The following is a 13602-nucleotide window of genomic DNA, read 5'->3' as shown; positions in this document are numbered from 1 at the left end:
TCTCAGGATTATGTTGTGCCAGATGGAGTAATATCTTAAGCTTTTTGGGGAAAGGCAAACTACATGGATGGCTTACTGTAAAGGCATTGTCACTTTTGTGAAATACTTTTTCACAAAATGTGTTTCTCATCTTTGTTCAGTGCATTCATTCAGAAAAGGGCCTTATCTTTTACACTGTGTTTYCTCTTCCATTTTGATTTGGTTTAATTTGTTAGGATTTTTAATGCATACATGAAAATTCCCCATATTTTCCTTTTTCTCTTCCTCCTGCTTRGGAAAATGACTGTGTGCATCACTTTTAAGAGCATCCCCTGAGACAAGTGTCCTTTGGACATAGTGGACATATGCAAATGTCAGCAACAGCTTTTATTCTCCTGTTCAGAGATCACTGAAGTCTCAGCTGTCSTGTTTCCCCTTCCTTTGAAAGAATGGGGTGTTCAGATTCTAAGCAAATCTTTCAAAGTATTTTTTACTCCCAGAACAACAGATTCTTTATATTTTTTTTCCATTGTGTGCAAAGCAGGATAGATTCATGCTTCATTTCACTAGGCCTTAAGAGAGTCTTCTGGAAAGGAGTGGTATTTGWCACAGAAATGGAAGAAATAAATAGTTTTTAAATTCTTTCTTTGGGTAGAAAAGAAAAAGAATATGGCATCTGCACCTGGCCAGGCTGCTTATGAGGCTGTGGATGTGAGAAAAAAAATGCTGGCTAACAAAAGCGAATYAGGTAATCATCTATACAACTTATTGCTCTGTGTTGTTGTTTCACATCTGATTTTCACCCATTCATGTTTATTGTCTTGTATGTTCATGCTTTATTTTTCCTGTTGCTGCTTTAAAGATAGAAGTTTTAATTTTTTGAACTTTGTAAATGGAAACATACCACAACAGTACCAAGTAAATATGGAAAAAGAGCCCAGTCAAAGTCACGGAAGTGGGGGTGTTTTCTCCTTTTCTTCCACACTCCTTTCAGACCACTTTTGATGGCAGAGGTTGTTTGTCTCTTCATGGAGAGACCTTCTATATTGCAACCCTGGGCAGGCATGGATGGAGATGGTTTTATTGAGAGGGCTGGATGAGCTGTACACCTCCTCAGGATGTTGTGTAAATGTTGTGCCCTGCTGGGAGCCGCTGTTGTCCCCCTGCTCCTGTCCCTGCCCAGCTGTGGTGCAGGCACTGAGGCTCCTGCAGAGCGTGAGGAGCCAGCACGCAGCAGGGAGTCCTGTTTTGCCAGAGATTGCTGTGGAGCTGGAAGCTGTTGATCCCCAGCAGGGTGGCACTGAGCTCAAGCCAATGCCTGWTTTCTAGAAGCCTTGCAGGAGCCAGCTCTCAGGGAGAAGGGCATGCTGTGGTGGCAAACAGCTTTGGTGCCACTTTACTTTGTTGGCAGGACTGCAGTATGGCCATAGCACCCAATAAGGCATGTACAGACTGAGGAGTCTGAGAATCACATTTAACTCTTGGGAAGCATAAAGTTCCTTGTGCATATTTTTATTGATGTTTAGAAAAATATCTCAGTGCAGTGGWAGAGTTTTATTTGTAATGGCATCAGCTAGTGATCTCTCCATGTTGTGTGCTAGGACATTTCTTAGTGCAATAGCACTCTTCCTCAGCCTCTGGCTGTGGCTTCTGGCTTTAGCTTTGCAAGAAGTGATGGTGGGAGCAGAATTTTTTCATGTGCTGTAGGCAGACAGCTAGAATTTTTGCTTGGTGCTAGTGCGTGCTCAGTGCAAACAGACCTTTCTAAAAGCCACAGAAAATTCAGAGGAAATAAACTGGGCTCAAAGTAGGGAACTGCCCAGAGCAGAAAGACATTGCAAGGAATTAAACTATAATCTGATTCTGGTCTCAAATACAGGTTTTYTGTCTGTCACAGTGGGGAAAAACATTAATCACAATGGCACTGCAAACCCCAGCAACCTTAAAAATCTTTTTMTTTAGGTGTCACAGCTTCAGAAGGTACATTTGTAGATGTACTTGGCCACATGCTACTRCAGCTGGATATATTTTCCTCTGTCAAATTAACTAAACTGTGTGCTGTTTGCTGAAAACCTGATTTCATCTCCCTGTGGGTATTTCTTCTGAGGACAGACAATATATATTGCARTATTTGTCCCTAGCTTCTCCCAGAGAAATGCTCAGCCCTCCTAGTCCTGTTTGTCCGTTCTGGACAGTATTTGGAGCTGACCAGTATAATTCTTTAGCTGTTCTTTGCTGCACACAGGTGTGCCCAGAAACAAGCACCCCACCCCCACACTCATCCTGTAATTCCCTCGGTGTCACTRGAAGGATTGATGCATGAGAAGATGGCTGTAGCCCTCAGATGTTTCTAACACTACCTTTTTTCCTATTCAGTTCTTTCTGCTGCTTTGCTCTCCTCCTGGGCTCCCAAAGCCTGCGTAGTTGCTGTTAAAAAAAAGCCTCGCAGCCAATACATCAAAGAGGGAGACCAAAAGCTTTTGAGTTGATTTATATGACACTAAGCCTTTTGTGTGATGCATCAATTGATATTTCATTTTTATTACAGTACRGTGGGTTATATAGGCCTAACAGCAAGAGGTGTCCTTTTGATCTCTCATYGCACATGAAAACAGGTGTCTTAGTCCAGAGATTGTGGAGGTCAGAGATTATTTGAGGAAGGATTAAGCAGATGTACCATTTTTCATAGCAACCATATCCAAAAGCATGAGATTTTTTTTAAAGTGCAGGTGTTATTTCAGTCTCTAGATATGTTGTATTTATTTGTCATATACCAATTTTTCCTGCTGAAACTATGGAATAAGGCTAGAATTTTTCAAAGTGTTTTGTATTAAAAATGCAGAAACAAGTCAAACAYTCCACTTATAAATACAATTAATAAAATAAGATTTCTGAGTCTCCTGAAATCTAGAAGAAATTTTGGGTTGCTTTTCCTGTTAGTTGGTCTTTACAGAAAATGGCCTTGAGTCTCTTCAGAAAATAATGGGGTGATTAATGGTATTCATGTTCAGCACTGCACTGATTTATATACACATACAGTTGCTTAGTCCAAATCCAATTTTCCTCAGAAAGTGAACAGAATTCTCTGATGTGGTGGTTCACTGGTTCAGTGTTTCAATAAATACAACTGAAATATTGCTCTAATTCCAAGAGTCTCTCATCCCATTAGAAATTCTAAAACAACCAAAAGCAATTTGGTAACTCACAGTAGGTATGTGGGTATCTCTCCTGCTAAGGAAACACATCCACCACTTTCTGCTCAGCTTTTATAAAAATAGATCAGTTTTGGAGGCTGTTTACATTCCACAGTGTATGTAATGTGTCTAAAATCAATAGCAATAGTGTTGTATTAGACTCAACAAACCCAAGAAAGCTATTTCTCCTAGTTAGYGTAATTATAACTTGTTGACAACCAGATGTTTAGACAGCCCCCAAATATGTAATTATTAAAACAAATACAGAATTGAGGATCTCTAGGATTATAGGACCAGCAACACAGTAGCCCTGCATCTCAACAATTAATGTAAATTTATTCCAAGGGTAGGTATAATTTTGAAGCCTTTTAAGTGTTGTTAGCGTTGATTAATTCAGCCCATGAAATGACATAWATTTCTACATCTCATAGCACTTGTCTTCAGTTACTGCCTCCACAAAAAGCTCAAGAGTTTGGTCCTATCTTGCAGCTAAAGTAGGAGGAAGTTTTATTTGCACGGTGTTTGACTAATGTGAACTGAAGTGTTTAGTTCAGCTCTTTGCTCTAGAACATGGAACAACTCTTCAGACATTTTTAGAAGAGATTACTGCTCCATTTCTGAGCCATCTTCCAGCTTCTGTCCTGACCCRTGGAAATGAGGTTGCTCAGGGCGGAATGGGCACTGTGCTGCAGAGCCAAAGAGCTGCTGTGCTCCTTCAYCACAGCAAGTGACAGAAGCTGCATGGACTCTCTTTCCCAACCTCATGTTTGGAATGCCATGCTGCTGACCCAGGCATGAGGGGAGGGTATGTCTAACACCCCTGGCTGTGCTTGGAAATTTGGAAATCGAAACTTTTGGAAGCTGATTGSTCTCTGATTTTTGGTCCAGATCTCTAAATGAAACCATGCAAGACATGGCTGTCCTGTGTGCTKTGCAAGGAAAGAATTGAAACTATTCAACTAGAACTTTGGTTTCCATTCAGGTTTATTCTTCTTTTCTGGGCTGCATTAGATTAACGCTTTATTTTAAAAGCCCAGAACTCAAGTAGACTAACCTTTCATTCACYGTGGCTTCTTTCTCACCTTCTCTAGCAAGATAAAAAGATTCACTTTGCATTTTTAATACTGCTTTCTCAGGATGGAAAATTGTCAGGTATCTTGTTTCAGGAATCCTTTACTGTCTATCAAAGCGATTTTCTTTTATATTCTTGGTATGCCTTGTCTGACCTTTCTCTGAATCAAAGAGGTTCCTGACGAAATCAAATACACCCAGAAACACCTATCACCTTCTTTCCTTTCCCAGCATTTTAAATTGTTTTGGTGCTCTGGGGCTCCTGCCGAGTATGAGGAAGTGTATTTGTATTTTTATATGCTGGTGGATGGGCCAGTGCTGTGTAACAACTCACATGAAACAGAGTCCATTTTGCTTTCCAGCACTGCCCTGGTAGCCCTGGGGAAAACACCAGTACAGTTCCAGTTTGGGAAATGTGAGAACCAGGAGTGGGGCTGCCCTCACCAGTGCATAAAGAATGCCCTAGCATTTTTCCCATTAAAAGCGTAAGCAAAATTTCCCTGTATTTATAAAGCATTTCTAATACTGCAGCTGAGATACCACATGTGAAAATCAAGTGGCAGTGCACTTGGTGAGTAAGAAAAGATTGGAGAAGGAGCTGCATCCCGACCTTGGCTGGTTGCAATGTCCCTGTTGTGGGGCCTGCCTTGGCTCTCTGCAGGACGGGGGGAGGAGGATGAGGATAAGCCACTCTTCTGGAAGGTGCTTGCAAGTGGCATCAGCCTCTTCCCTGGTTTCAGCTTTCTTTAGACTGTGCTCCCACAGCGAGTGCTGAGAGGCCAGTTTACCAAAGATAAATACATTGAGGGCTTCTTCCTTTAGTAGGAAGGGATGAAAATATTAAAAAATAATCATGCAAACAGTGATGGTAGGAAGGTGTGCCTGGGTATGGAAAGAAGAAAACAGAGAATGGATTTTTCCCAAAAGTAAACCTCAATTTTGACTTGTTATCTTTTGGCATACTTGGAAGACCTAACATAGGGAAGTGCTAGTCTGTGGTTTGACAAATAAAATAGAAATAAATAACAATTACCTGGTAATTAAAAGGGTGGTCCTTAAAGGGRCTATAGTAGGGTGTCAGTATTCAGAACACTTCCTAGATTGGGAAGAACGTGAATTTCAAAAATAGCATAATAATTTAAAAGGATAATTCCCACTGAAATTTGGTGGGATTGATGTTCCTAAGTCAGGAACTCCAAACCCTCATTTTGCTGTGTCACAACCCCACCACATCACTGTTTCTCATGTCATGGAGGCTGTGGGAATGGCCACGTCAGGGTATGGCAGATAGACAGGGTGAAGCAGGAGGTACAGAATTTGAGATGGGCAGTGCAGCAGATGCTGGCAAGCAAACTGTGGTGCTGTGTGAGTACCACTGATCTTCCCAGTCAGATAAAGAGTTTTCTTTGAAAGTCAACAGTGTAATCAGTGGAATAGTCTGCTCAGAGCTACACAGACTTTTGCACCACACAGAACACCTGCACAYTGGGCAGCAACAAGCAGATGTTGGTCCGTGCATCTGAAAGTGGGCAGCTCTCTTAGGCTGCTTTAGATGTATAGAAGAAATTGTCAGATTTATAGCAGACTTAGTCCAATTCCTGAAAAACTTAGCCCTGTTTATATCTGAACAGGGATTTGTGAGAAGCCAAAGCCCATTGGTACCCTGAAAAAAAAAGCGAGTGGGAGGTGCTGATGTTWCTTTGCACTTCTGTGAAGCTGAAATGCTGGATTTGTGCCACTGCCTCTTATGACAGAGGCATGTATTTATCCGAGTGAGGGCTTACATGATTTAGGGTTGTGTGCAAAGGGTGAGGGCGATGTCAGGCAAACAAATTTCTGCAGTGGGAGGTCAGTGTGAGTCCCAACACCTGTGAGATTATTCTCCATCCCCTTTTCTAGCAGGGCAAATAAATTCCAGAGCCAGACCTTTGCCAGCAGGGTCACRTGATCTTGGGAAACACTTTCTAGACTGTTTGGAGGTTGCTTCCTCCACTTGACAACCCATAATTTTATATATGAAAGGTGAAGAGATCCACAGTCTTTAATGAGGGTGATGTTTCTTAGCAGCTTAAATGATTGCTCTGAACTGTTGCTTTGAATAATGTATTACCCATTGCTCTATTTTTAACCCTGTAAATTATTCTCAGATGAGAAGCATAATCTTTTTTTTTTCTTTTCCTTTTTTTGTTTTTCTAAGGAAAAAGGCAGAATCAGTGAAAATATGTTTCAGAAATCAGATGGGAGCATTCTTCTACCCTGTCTGAATAGTGTGCAACTTGAAAATTAGTTACAGGAGATCAAATTAATTTCTGGTGTAACTTTATGGGAAGCCAGGTGCATAARTTGGAAAAGAAAATAAGAATAACATGATGAGAAAAGAATAGTTCTGGCACAACACCTCACCGAGGGATATGAGTGGTGACTTGAGTTGAATGCTGTTTGAAAGTACCATCAAAGGTAGATTAAAGTCAGGAATATTGTGAGAGGAAATGGATAACTAGCACAGCAGGAGCGGTTACTCCAGGGGCTTTCTGCTGCTTATATGTGYGCAGCTGGGGCCTCTAGGGATGAGGGTTATTTTGGAAGAGATGAAAGGTCATGCCAAGTTGATTTAGTGCCTACAAGTGCTGTTGGTGTGTTGTTTAGTCCCTAATCTKTTAGGTGGAGAACAAGAAGTTTGCCCTGTTTGTTCAATTGAAAAATGTGGGTTCCCCACCACAGTTCCCCACCAATTAAGAGCATTTCTAAGAATAGAAATCCATCCTGATGTGCATGTTTAAAAGAARCTTATCTTCACAATGAGGTCCAGGCTTCTCTTTGATTATAATACATACTCAGAATATGCTGAAACTTTAATCAGTTCTAGATCCCTGGTGAAATATAWTTTTTTATGCATTTAATTTCCATTTTGTGGCACAAAACTGAGTTCTTGAGTGCATTACACACTACTGGGACAAGAAACACAGTACAAAGAGCACCAGATACAGTAGTTCCCTGCAGTCTTGTAAAGTTCTATACAAAAAGGTACAAATACTGGAGGTATTAAATTTGGAAAATTAAATGCAAAGTTCTTTGTTTTTAAGTTTGCGAAGTGGCTCATGCTCTATATAACATGTGAAGAAAAACCAGTCTGTTTTCAAAATGGAAAGTCTGCAGGGAAAGAGAGAAATTAGCAACTGATGAAAGYAAGTGAGTAATAAACCAGGCAATAATACAAAATCTGAACATACATAAAAAGCTTAATCACAATCTATATATAGATTTTMTGTCTCAGGAACATAATGTAACATATTGCTTCTCAAGGGCATCTCCGACTCTCRTAATAGCCTAGATTTGTACTAGAAATCCAGATTCTCTAATGGTTTATTCCTGGCAATAAAGTAAGTTCCCTCATTTGAAATATTACCACAATTCTCATTTAAACAATACAAAGCTCTCAGGTGAGAGAGTAGGCACAGCATTTTCACTGGTGCCAGGAAGGTGACTGTCACTGGCAGGAGGAGCACAGGCTGATGTGATATTCTTCAGTAAACTTCACATCCATAGTAAGGAGATTTCTGRCCACAGAAATTTTCAAGTTTCCAACTCTGGAGAAAGTGGCCAATTCATCTTCTTATCCTTCAGTTCTGACCCACTGGTTTATGGAAGTGCAGATGCCCTGCTCCCACACAACAGTGAGGGAAGAAGTCTGGCASGAGTACTGATATGCAAAAAATGCACTGCCTCTTCTCTCCTGTGAGGCTTTGGAGAGTGCATTTTTTTCCAAGTGTAATGTAAACATTTTCCTGTAGATTTTATTTAATGAGAGGTAAGTTTTCTCAGCACTTACTGCACTGAACCCTAGAATAGACATTACTTCATAAAATGGCAGGAAAGGTGTGCCTTCTTCCTCCTTACCTAGGTATTTTGAGGGAGCCAAGACAGCAATATTACTAAAATCATTATATTGTTATCCTGCTCAGTGAAAAATTCTGTTAGTCATAAGCAAATATTAAAACTGCTGTACAATAATGTTCAATGCTCAAACATAATAAATATAAGCAGAAATAATGCAGGAAAATCCTTAGCATGGTGAGGAGAACAAGACTTGCAAAAAGAACACTAAAAGGAAGCTTGAGAGGTATAAACCTGTGAAAATACGTACGTAAGGCCATATGGTTGCTGTCTATAAATACACTAAGAAGAAAATGAAATGTTTAAGCCAAAGAACAGTGTTGGCAAAAGAAAAAACAATGGTATAAAGCAGCCATTAATAAAATTATGCTAAAAGTTGTGCAAGCCTTAGAGAGCAGCACAGCTCTGGAAYGGTCTTCAGGAGGAGGGGGAAGCAAAAATGTGACTACTTTTAACATGGAGTTWGTTAAGTTTATGAAAGGAATTCCTGTGCACTGTGTAAAGTAATTGTCATGATAATAAGAACATCTTAAATTTCAGTACTTTATTTATTTAGTGTCTTGGATGCAAAGCACTTATATAAAAATGCAGTAATGAAAATTCCTTTCAACCACTACAATAAAAGTTGGAATTCCTTGGGGTATTTAATTTTCTTCAGTAGAATGCAGTTTGGACACATTCCATTCAATATTTGCAGAAATGAGAGAGCATCAGCCCTACAAATAATAATAAATCTAGAACATAAGATAAGCTATAGGTTATTGAAATGATGTGTTGCAAAGTTAAATCCAATCTTTRCAATGTTAAATTAGCAACAGCTGATGGAATTTGTGGCTCTTTGGCAAGTCTACAGATCGCACCAAATAACTGCCCTGAAAGTCCCTGGTTTTCAGTTCTGTGAATCTACTTACGAAACTGAGATAAAACCACTCCTTGGAACTGAGTTCTCTGAAAGCCCCCAACCAACTGACCTGGTGAGAGCTTGCAGTGTCCTTTGCATCAGTGAGAGAATTTGGTATCCTTGCAGTGTGTAACCTGACYGGGATGTATATGCTGCATGTGCCCACCTCTTCCTTCCCTTGTTTCTTTCTTTTTTGGTGTTTCAACAGGTGACCTCACACTGGTCTGTGTGTTGGGTGGCTGTTTGTGGCTGTGTGATAGTTCACACACAAGCAGTATGAATCAGGGACAGGAGTATTGAATTTATGCCTGYGACCCAGCATAAATTGAATTGAACCAGCCCTATCCACAAGTATAAGCCTTAGCAAAATGTTTCAAGTTTGGACATCAAATTCAGGTTATCTAGGTCTACCTTCAGGACCATGTAYATGTGCTTTGAATTTCAGGGACAGCAAGCAACAGCTTGCCAACTGACTTACAACTTGTGCAGACTATGTTGAAAATTGGTAAGGTTGGAAAAGACCCTTTCTCCTCACACTTCATGGCCTGAATCAGCTACTAACTGATGTGAGGGGAGGGTGCTCAATGGAAATGGGGTGGGAGCTAGGTTATTTCACACTGTGTACTCTGTCATAGATCACTGGGTAAACAGAAACCCGATCCTGGGTGCTCAGCTTTCTTTTTTTTAGGTGGAGCTGATACAGCATCAAAAGATCCAGACCAAGTTGCAACCTCTAATAGCCTAAATGAGGCAATTACCTATTTGTGCAATATTTGCTTTATTTTGTTGATTGAGCCACCCTTTATCATTGTATAAAAACACAGTCTTCCAAAAAAAACAATTTCAGCTTTAGTATTTTAATTTCTCTTCTAACTAACTTGAGTTTAATTTCTGCATCTCTCTAGTCTTCACAAATAAAACTCACCAGAAAAAAATTCATTGGAACATTATATGTAATGAATGGAATGGTAAAGCAGTAGGATCTGAAGAGAAGTTCTGTTCTGCCCACTGACTGCCAGTAATTTGTTTTCTAGYACAGATCCCAAGAAGTAAAAAGAGGGAAGCAGTTGACTACAAGTGTTTGATCTCTGTACAGTTGTGTAAAGGAGGAGACTGAGCACTCAGAAAACAACTTTATGCAAATTCATTGTTACTCTTGAAATCCCAGATGATCTGTTCTCTCATAGTTGTTTTTTTTAAACAAGTACATGCCAGCCCTTGAAAGGATTTCAACTGACTACCTCACAGAATTAGGTAGGAGGATCTACCCACAGATWGTGCAGTATTAAGCTCTTTTTCTTTATCTGTTCCCTTCTTAGGCCCTTATACTCTCCCTTAGCTGTAAATTGTGGGGTTTTTTTTTCTGAGGGAAAATGGTTTTTTGCTTAGAGTTTCCTTGGCAGAAATTTTAATGGAATTGTCTGTCATCAACACCTGCTTTCAAGYTTTACTGATAAAATTAGATTTTATATCTCAGCATCACATATGGCATCTTTATAATTAGTCTTTTTGCWGTATATGAATGTCAATTCCTAAAATGCTGCCTGTACTGGGAATATTTCACTTCATTAAACAAATCCAAGTGTTTCATTGGAGCTTCTTATTGTTGAAAGCCCACGTCTTCGTGTGTCTAATTTCAAAACCATTTTCATGGACTGATACAACACATCTGCAGCTGCACTGGGACCGAGCTGTGAGCAGATCCCTTCTGGAAATGGGATCCTGAGAGATCTGTATGGGCCTCCATACCTACAGCCACTTGTAGAAATGTAGTCTTTGAATATGTAGCTGTTGAAAATGAGGGYTGGCCTTCTTCAGAGGGCTCAGTATTGACCTACTGCTGGAAGCAGAGGAAGGTCTATGCTTACGAGGTTCTGAAAAATATTATTCTATGTAACATTTCAGATCAAGAACACCCAGATTTTAACACACATACTCAAGAGTAGGCAAGCCTAGATCTGTTTTCAGACAAGTGATGATCAGAATTGCTGGTCAGCAATATGGGTAAAAGTGTTCCAGTATCAGTGTCTCACAGGGGGCTGTTTTAAACTGTTGTAGAATGCATGGGAAGTACTATACTAGTACAGATACCAGTATAAGTGGTAGGATTTTTTCATTACTTGTGTCACAGATGAGAATTTTTTATTCCACTTGGGTACATTCATTTCTCTGCTCAGATGAGAAAATGCACAAAGTAACAGATCATCACTATACCACTAGCACTAATGTCATGGAAGTGGTAACATTCGCATGGAAAAGTCAGAATTTAGTACCCTTATGCAACAGGATGAAAATGTGCAAACTGTTAACTTGTAATAGAAATGTCTTTAGTTTCTCAAGTGCAAAGTGCAGTGTCAGCAACACTTATCGTCAAGGAAAAAAAAATAGACAAATAGGAAAACATTTATAAACATAGCTYGTGATAGCTCTCATGCAAACTGCTGTCAGACTTGTACTCTAATGCAGTGAATCATTCAGGCTCAGCTCACTGGGGGTACTCCGGCTCATATTGGTCAGACTGGCCATAAGGGATTTAACTTTATAAGCATAGTAGTCCCTTAAGTTGACAGATGGTACTTCTTTCATGCCATCACCAAAATCACAGCTTCTCATGGCACTCTCTAACTGCTTCTGACGCCTATAGAAGTGGGAGAATTTATTAAAGATCAGTGTAATGGGAAGCACTACCACTAGGATACCAGCTAGGATGCATGCAGATGCCGTCAACTTGCCAGCAGTGCTCCCTGGMACCACATCCCCGTAGCCAACTGTGGTCATGCTAACAGTAGCCCACCACCAACAAGCAGGGATGGTGGCTAACCCCTCATTGTCTTCTTTCTCAATGGTGTAAGCCACTACTGAGAAAATGGAGATGCCAACAGAGAGGTAAAGTAAAAGAAGCCCCACCTCTCTGTAGCTATACTTMAGGGTGGCCCCGAGAGACCTGAGACCTGTGGAGTGTCTAGCAAGCTTTAATATGCGGAAGATCCTCATGAGTCTCAGGACTTGGGCAACTCTGCCTAAATTTGCTAAAGTTGGACTACTTTCCACCACCAAGTTGACAATTAATGTAATATAAAATGGAAGGATAGACATTAGGTCAATCAAATTCAGGGCATGCTTGAAAAATTTTAGAAAGTCAGGAGCTACTGCAAATCTCGCCACCAGTTCAAAAGTGAACCATGCAATACCAAAATGTTCCACGATTTCAAAGCGAGGGTCTTCCTCGGGGTTCCCGTTGCTGTCAATGATCTGAAAGTCTGGGAGGCTGTTCAGGCACATGGTCACGATGGAGCCCAGCACCACCACTATGGAAAGGACACTGAAGATGCGGCTTAAAACTGAGTACCCGGGGTTATCCAAAGCAAGCCAGAGCTGCCTCCTGATGTTTCCAAAGGGCTGTTTGTCAAATTTAGAGGCATCATTGTAGAACGCCAAAATCTCATCGAAGGAAGATGTGGTACTTTCCTGGTCACTTTGTTCCTCCCATTTCTCTTGGTCTGGCTCCATTTTCCTCCCATGGTAGCTATAACTGCAGCAGGAGTCTATAAAGAATTCATTGATTCCCCAGTATTCAATCTCCTGGCTGAAAGAAAACACGCAGAGTTCACCCATCACATGGAGCTTGCCAGTGTTATAAAAATGTAGCACGTAAGGAAAGAGCTCGGGGTTCCTGTCAAAATAAAATTCATTCTTGGTGTCATCATAGTCATCACAGAGCTCCAGTATCGACTCCTTTGAGTGGCAGCTCAGCAATTTGCCCAGCCTGGTCTCGGGGAACCTTAATAATGTGTTGGATCTCATCTTTTTCTTAAAGCCTCCAACGTTGATGCTGATTTCATTGTCTTCAAAATTTGCTTCAGATAAAGCCCTCAGACTCTGCCCTGTCATAGTGAGCTCCTTCCAGAGGTGTGTAGGGAATAAAAACCTAGGATAAAATTACACAGAAAGTCAGCAGAATGAGCAAATCTACAGCATGTTCACATATTGATGCGTGCTCGCTTTCTTTCTCTTTCTTTCTTCCTTTCCTTTCTTTCCTTTCCTTTCTTTCTTTTCTTTCATTTCTTTTCTTCCTTTCTTTTTTCTCTCTCATTCTCTCTTCTCTCATTCTCTTCTTTCTCTCATTCTCTTCTCTCTCTCTTTCTTCCTTTCTTTCCTTCTCTCCTTTCCCTCTTCCCCTTTTCCCCTTTTTCTCCCTTTTCTCCCTGTTCACTCTCCCTCCCTTTTTTTCCCTCTGCGCTCGTTTCTCCCCCTTTTCCCCATTTGTTTTCTCCCACCTCCCACTGAAGACCTTGAGGGAGGCTCCTTTGTTCCCACTGCAGGCTGCTGTCCCTCCCCTCGCCCTTCACCTGGGCTGCGGCTGTCGCAGCCTTTGTGCCACCGGCGCCGCGCGGACCCTTCATCCCCTCCCGCCGCTCCCGGCCCCGCCACACCACAAGCCCCCGCTGGCCGCCGCCGCCCGGGCTCCCGTCCCACGCCGCGCCTCTGGGGCCGGAGCCCCCGCTCCGACCCGCGGGAGCCGCTGCTCCTCGGCCGCGGGGAACCCGCCCCGCCCGGCTCCGC

General features: G+C 41.3%; 1 protein-coding gene across 1 annotated transcript; it reads right to left on the bottom strand.

Moving 5' to 3' along the window:
- Positions 1–10830: 10830 nt before the first annotated feature.
- KCNS2 (potassium voltage-gated channel modifier subfamily S member 2) lies at positions 10831–13147 on the bottom strand. The gene has a single exon (XM_057366255.1). It carries the CDS (start codon positions 12928–12930, stop codon positions 11497–11499), a length of 1434 nt encoding a protein of 477 aa, XP_057222238.1. The 5' UTR covers positions 12931–13147; the 3' UTR covers positions 10831–11496.
- Between the last annotated feature and the right edge of the window lie 455 nt (positions 13148–13602).

The sequence above is a fragment of the Malurus melanocephalus genome, unplaced genomic scaffold (assembly GCF_030028575.1).
Source record: "Malurus melanocephalus ecotype Western Australia unplaced genomic scaffold, MMel_1.1 scaffold_62, whole genome shotgun sequence".
In the NCBI taxonomy this organism is placed as follows: domain Eukaryota; kingdom Metazoa; phylum Chordata; class Aves; order Passeriformes; family Maluridae; genus Malurus; species Malurus melanocephalus.
The sequence above is the reverse complement of the archived record's forward strand: the minus strand, read 5'-3'. Positions and strand labels throughout refer to the sequence as shown.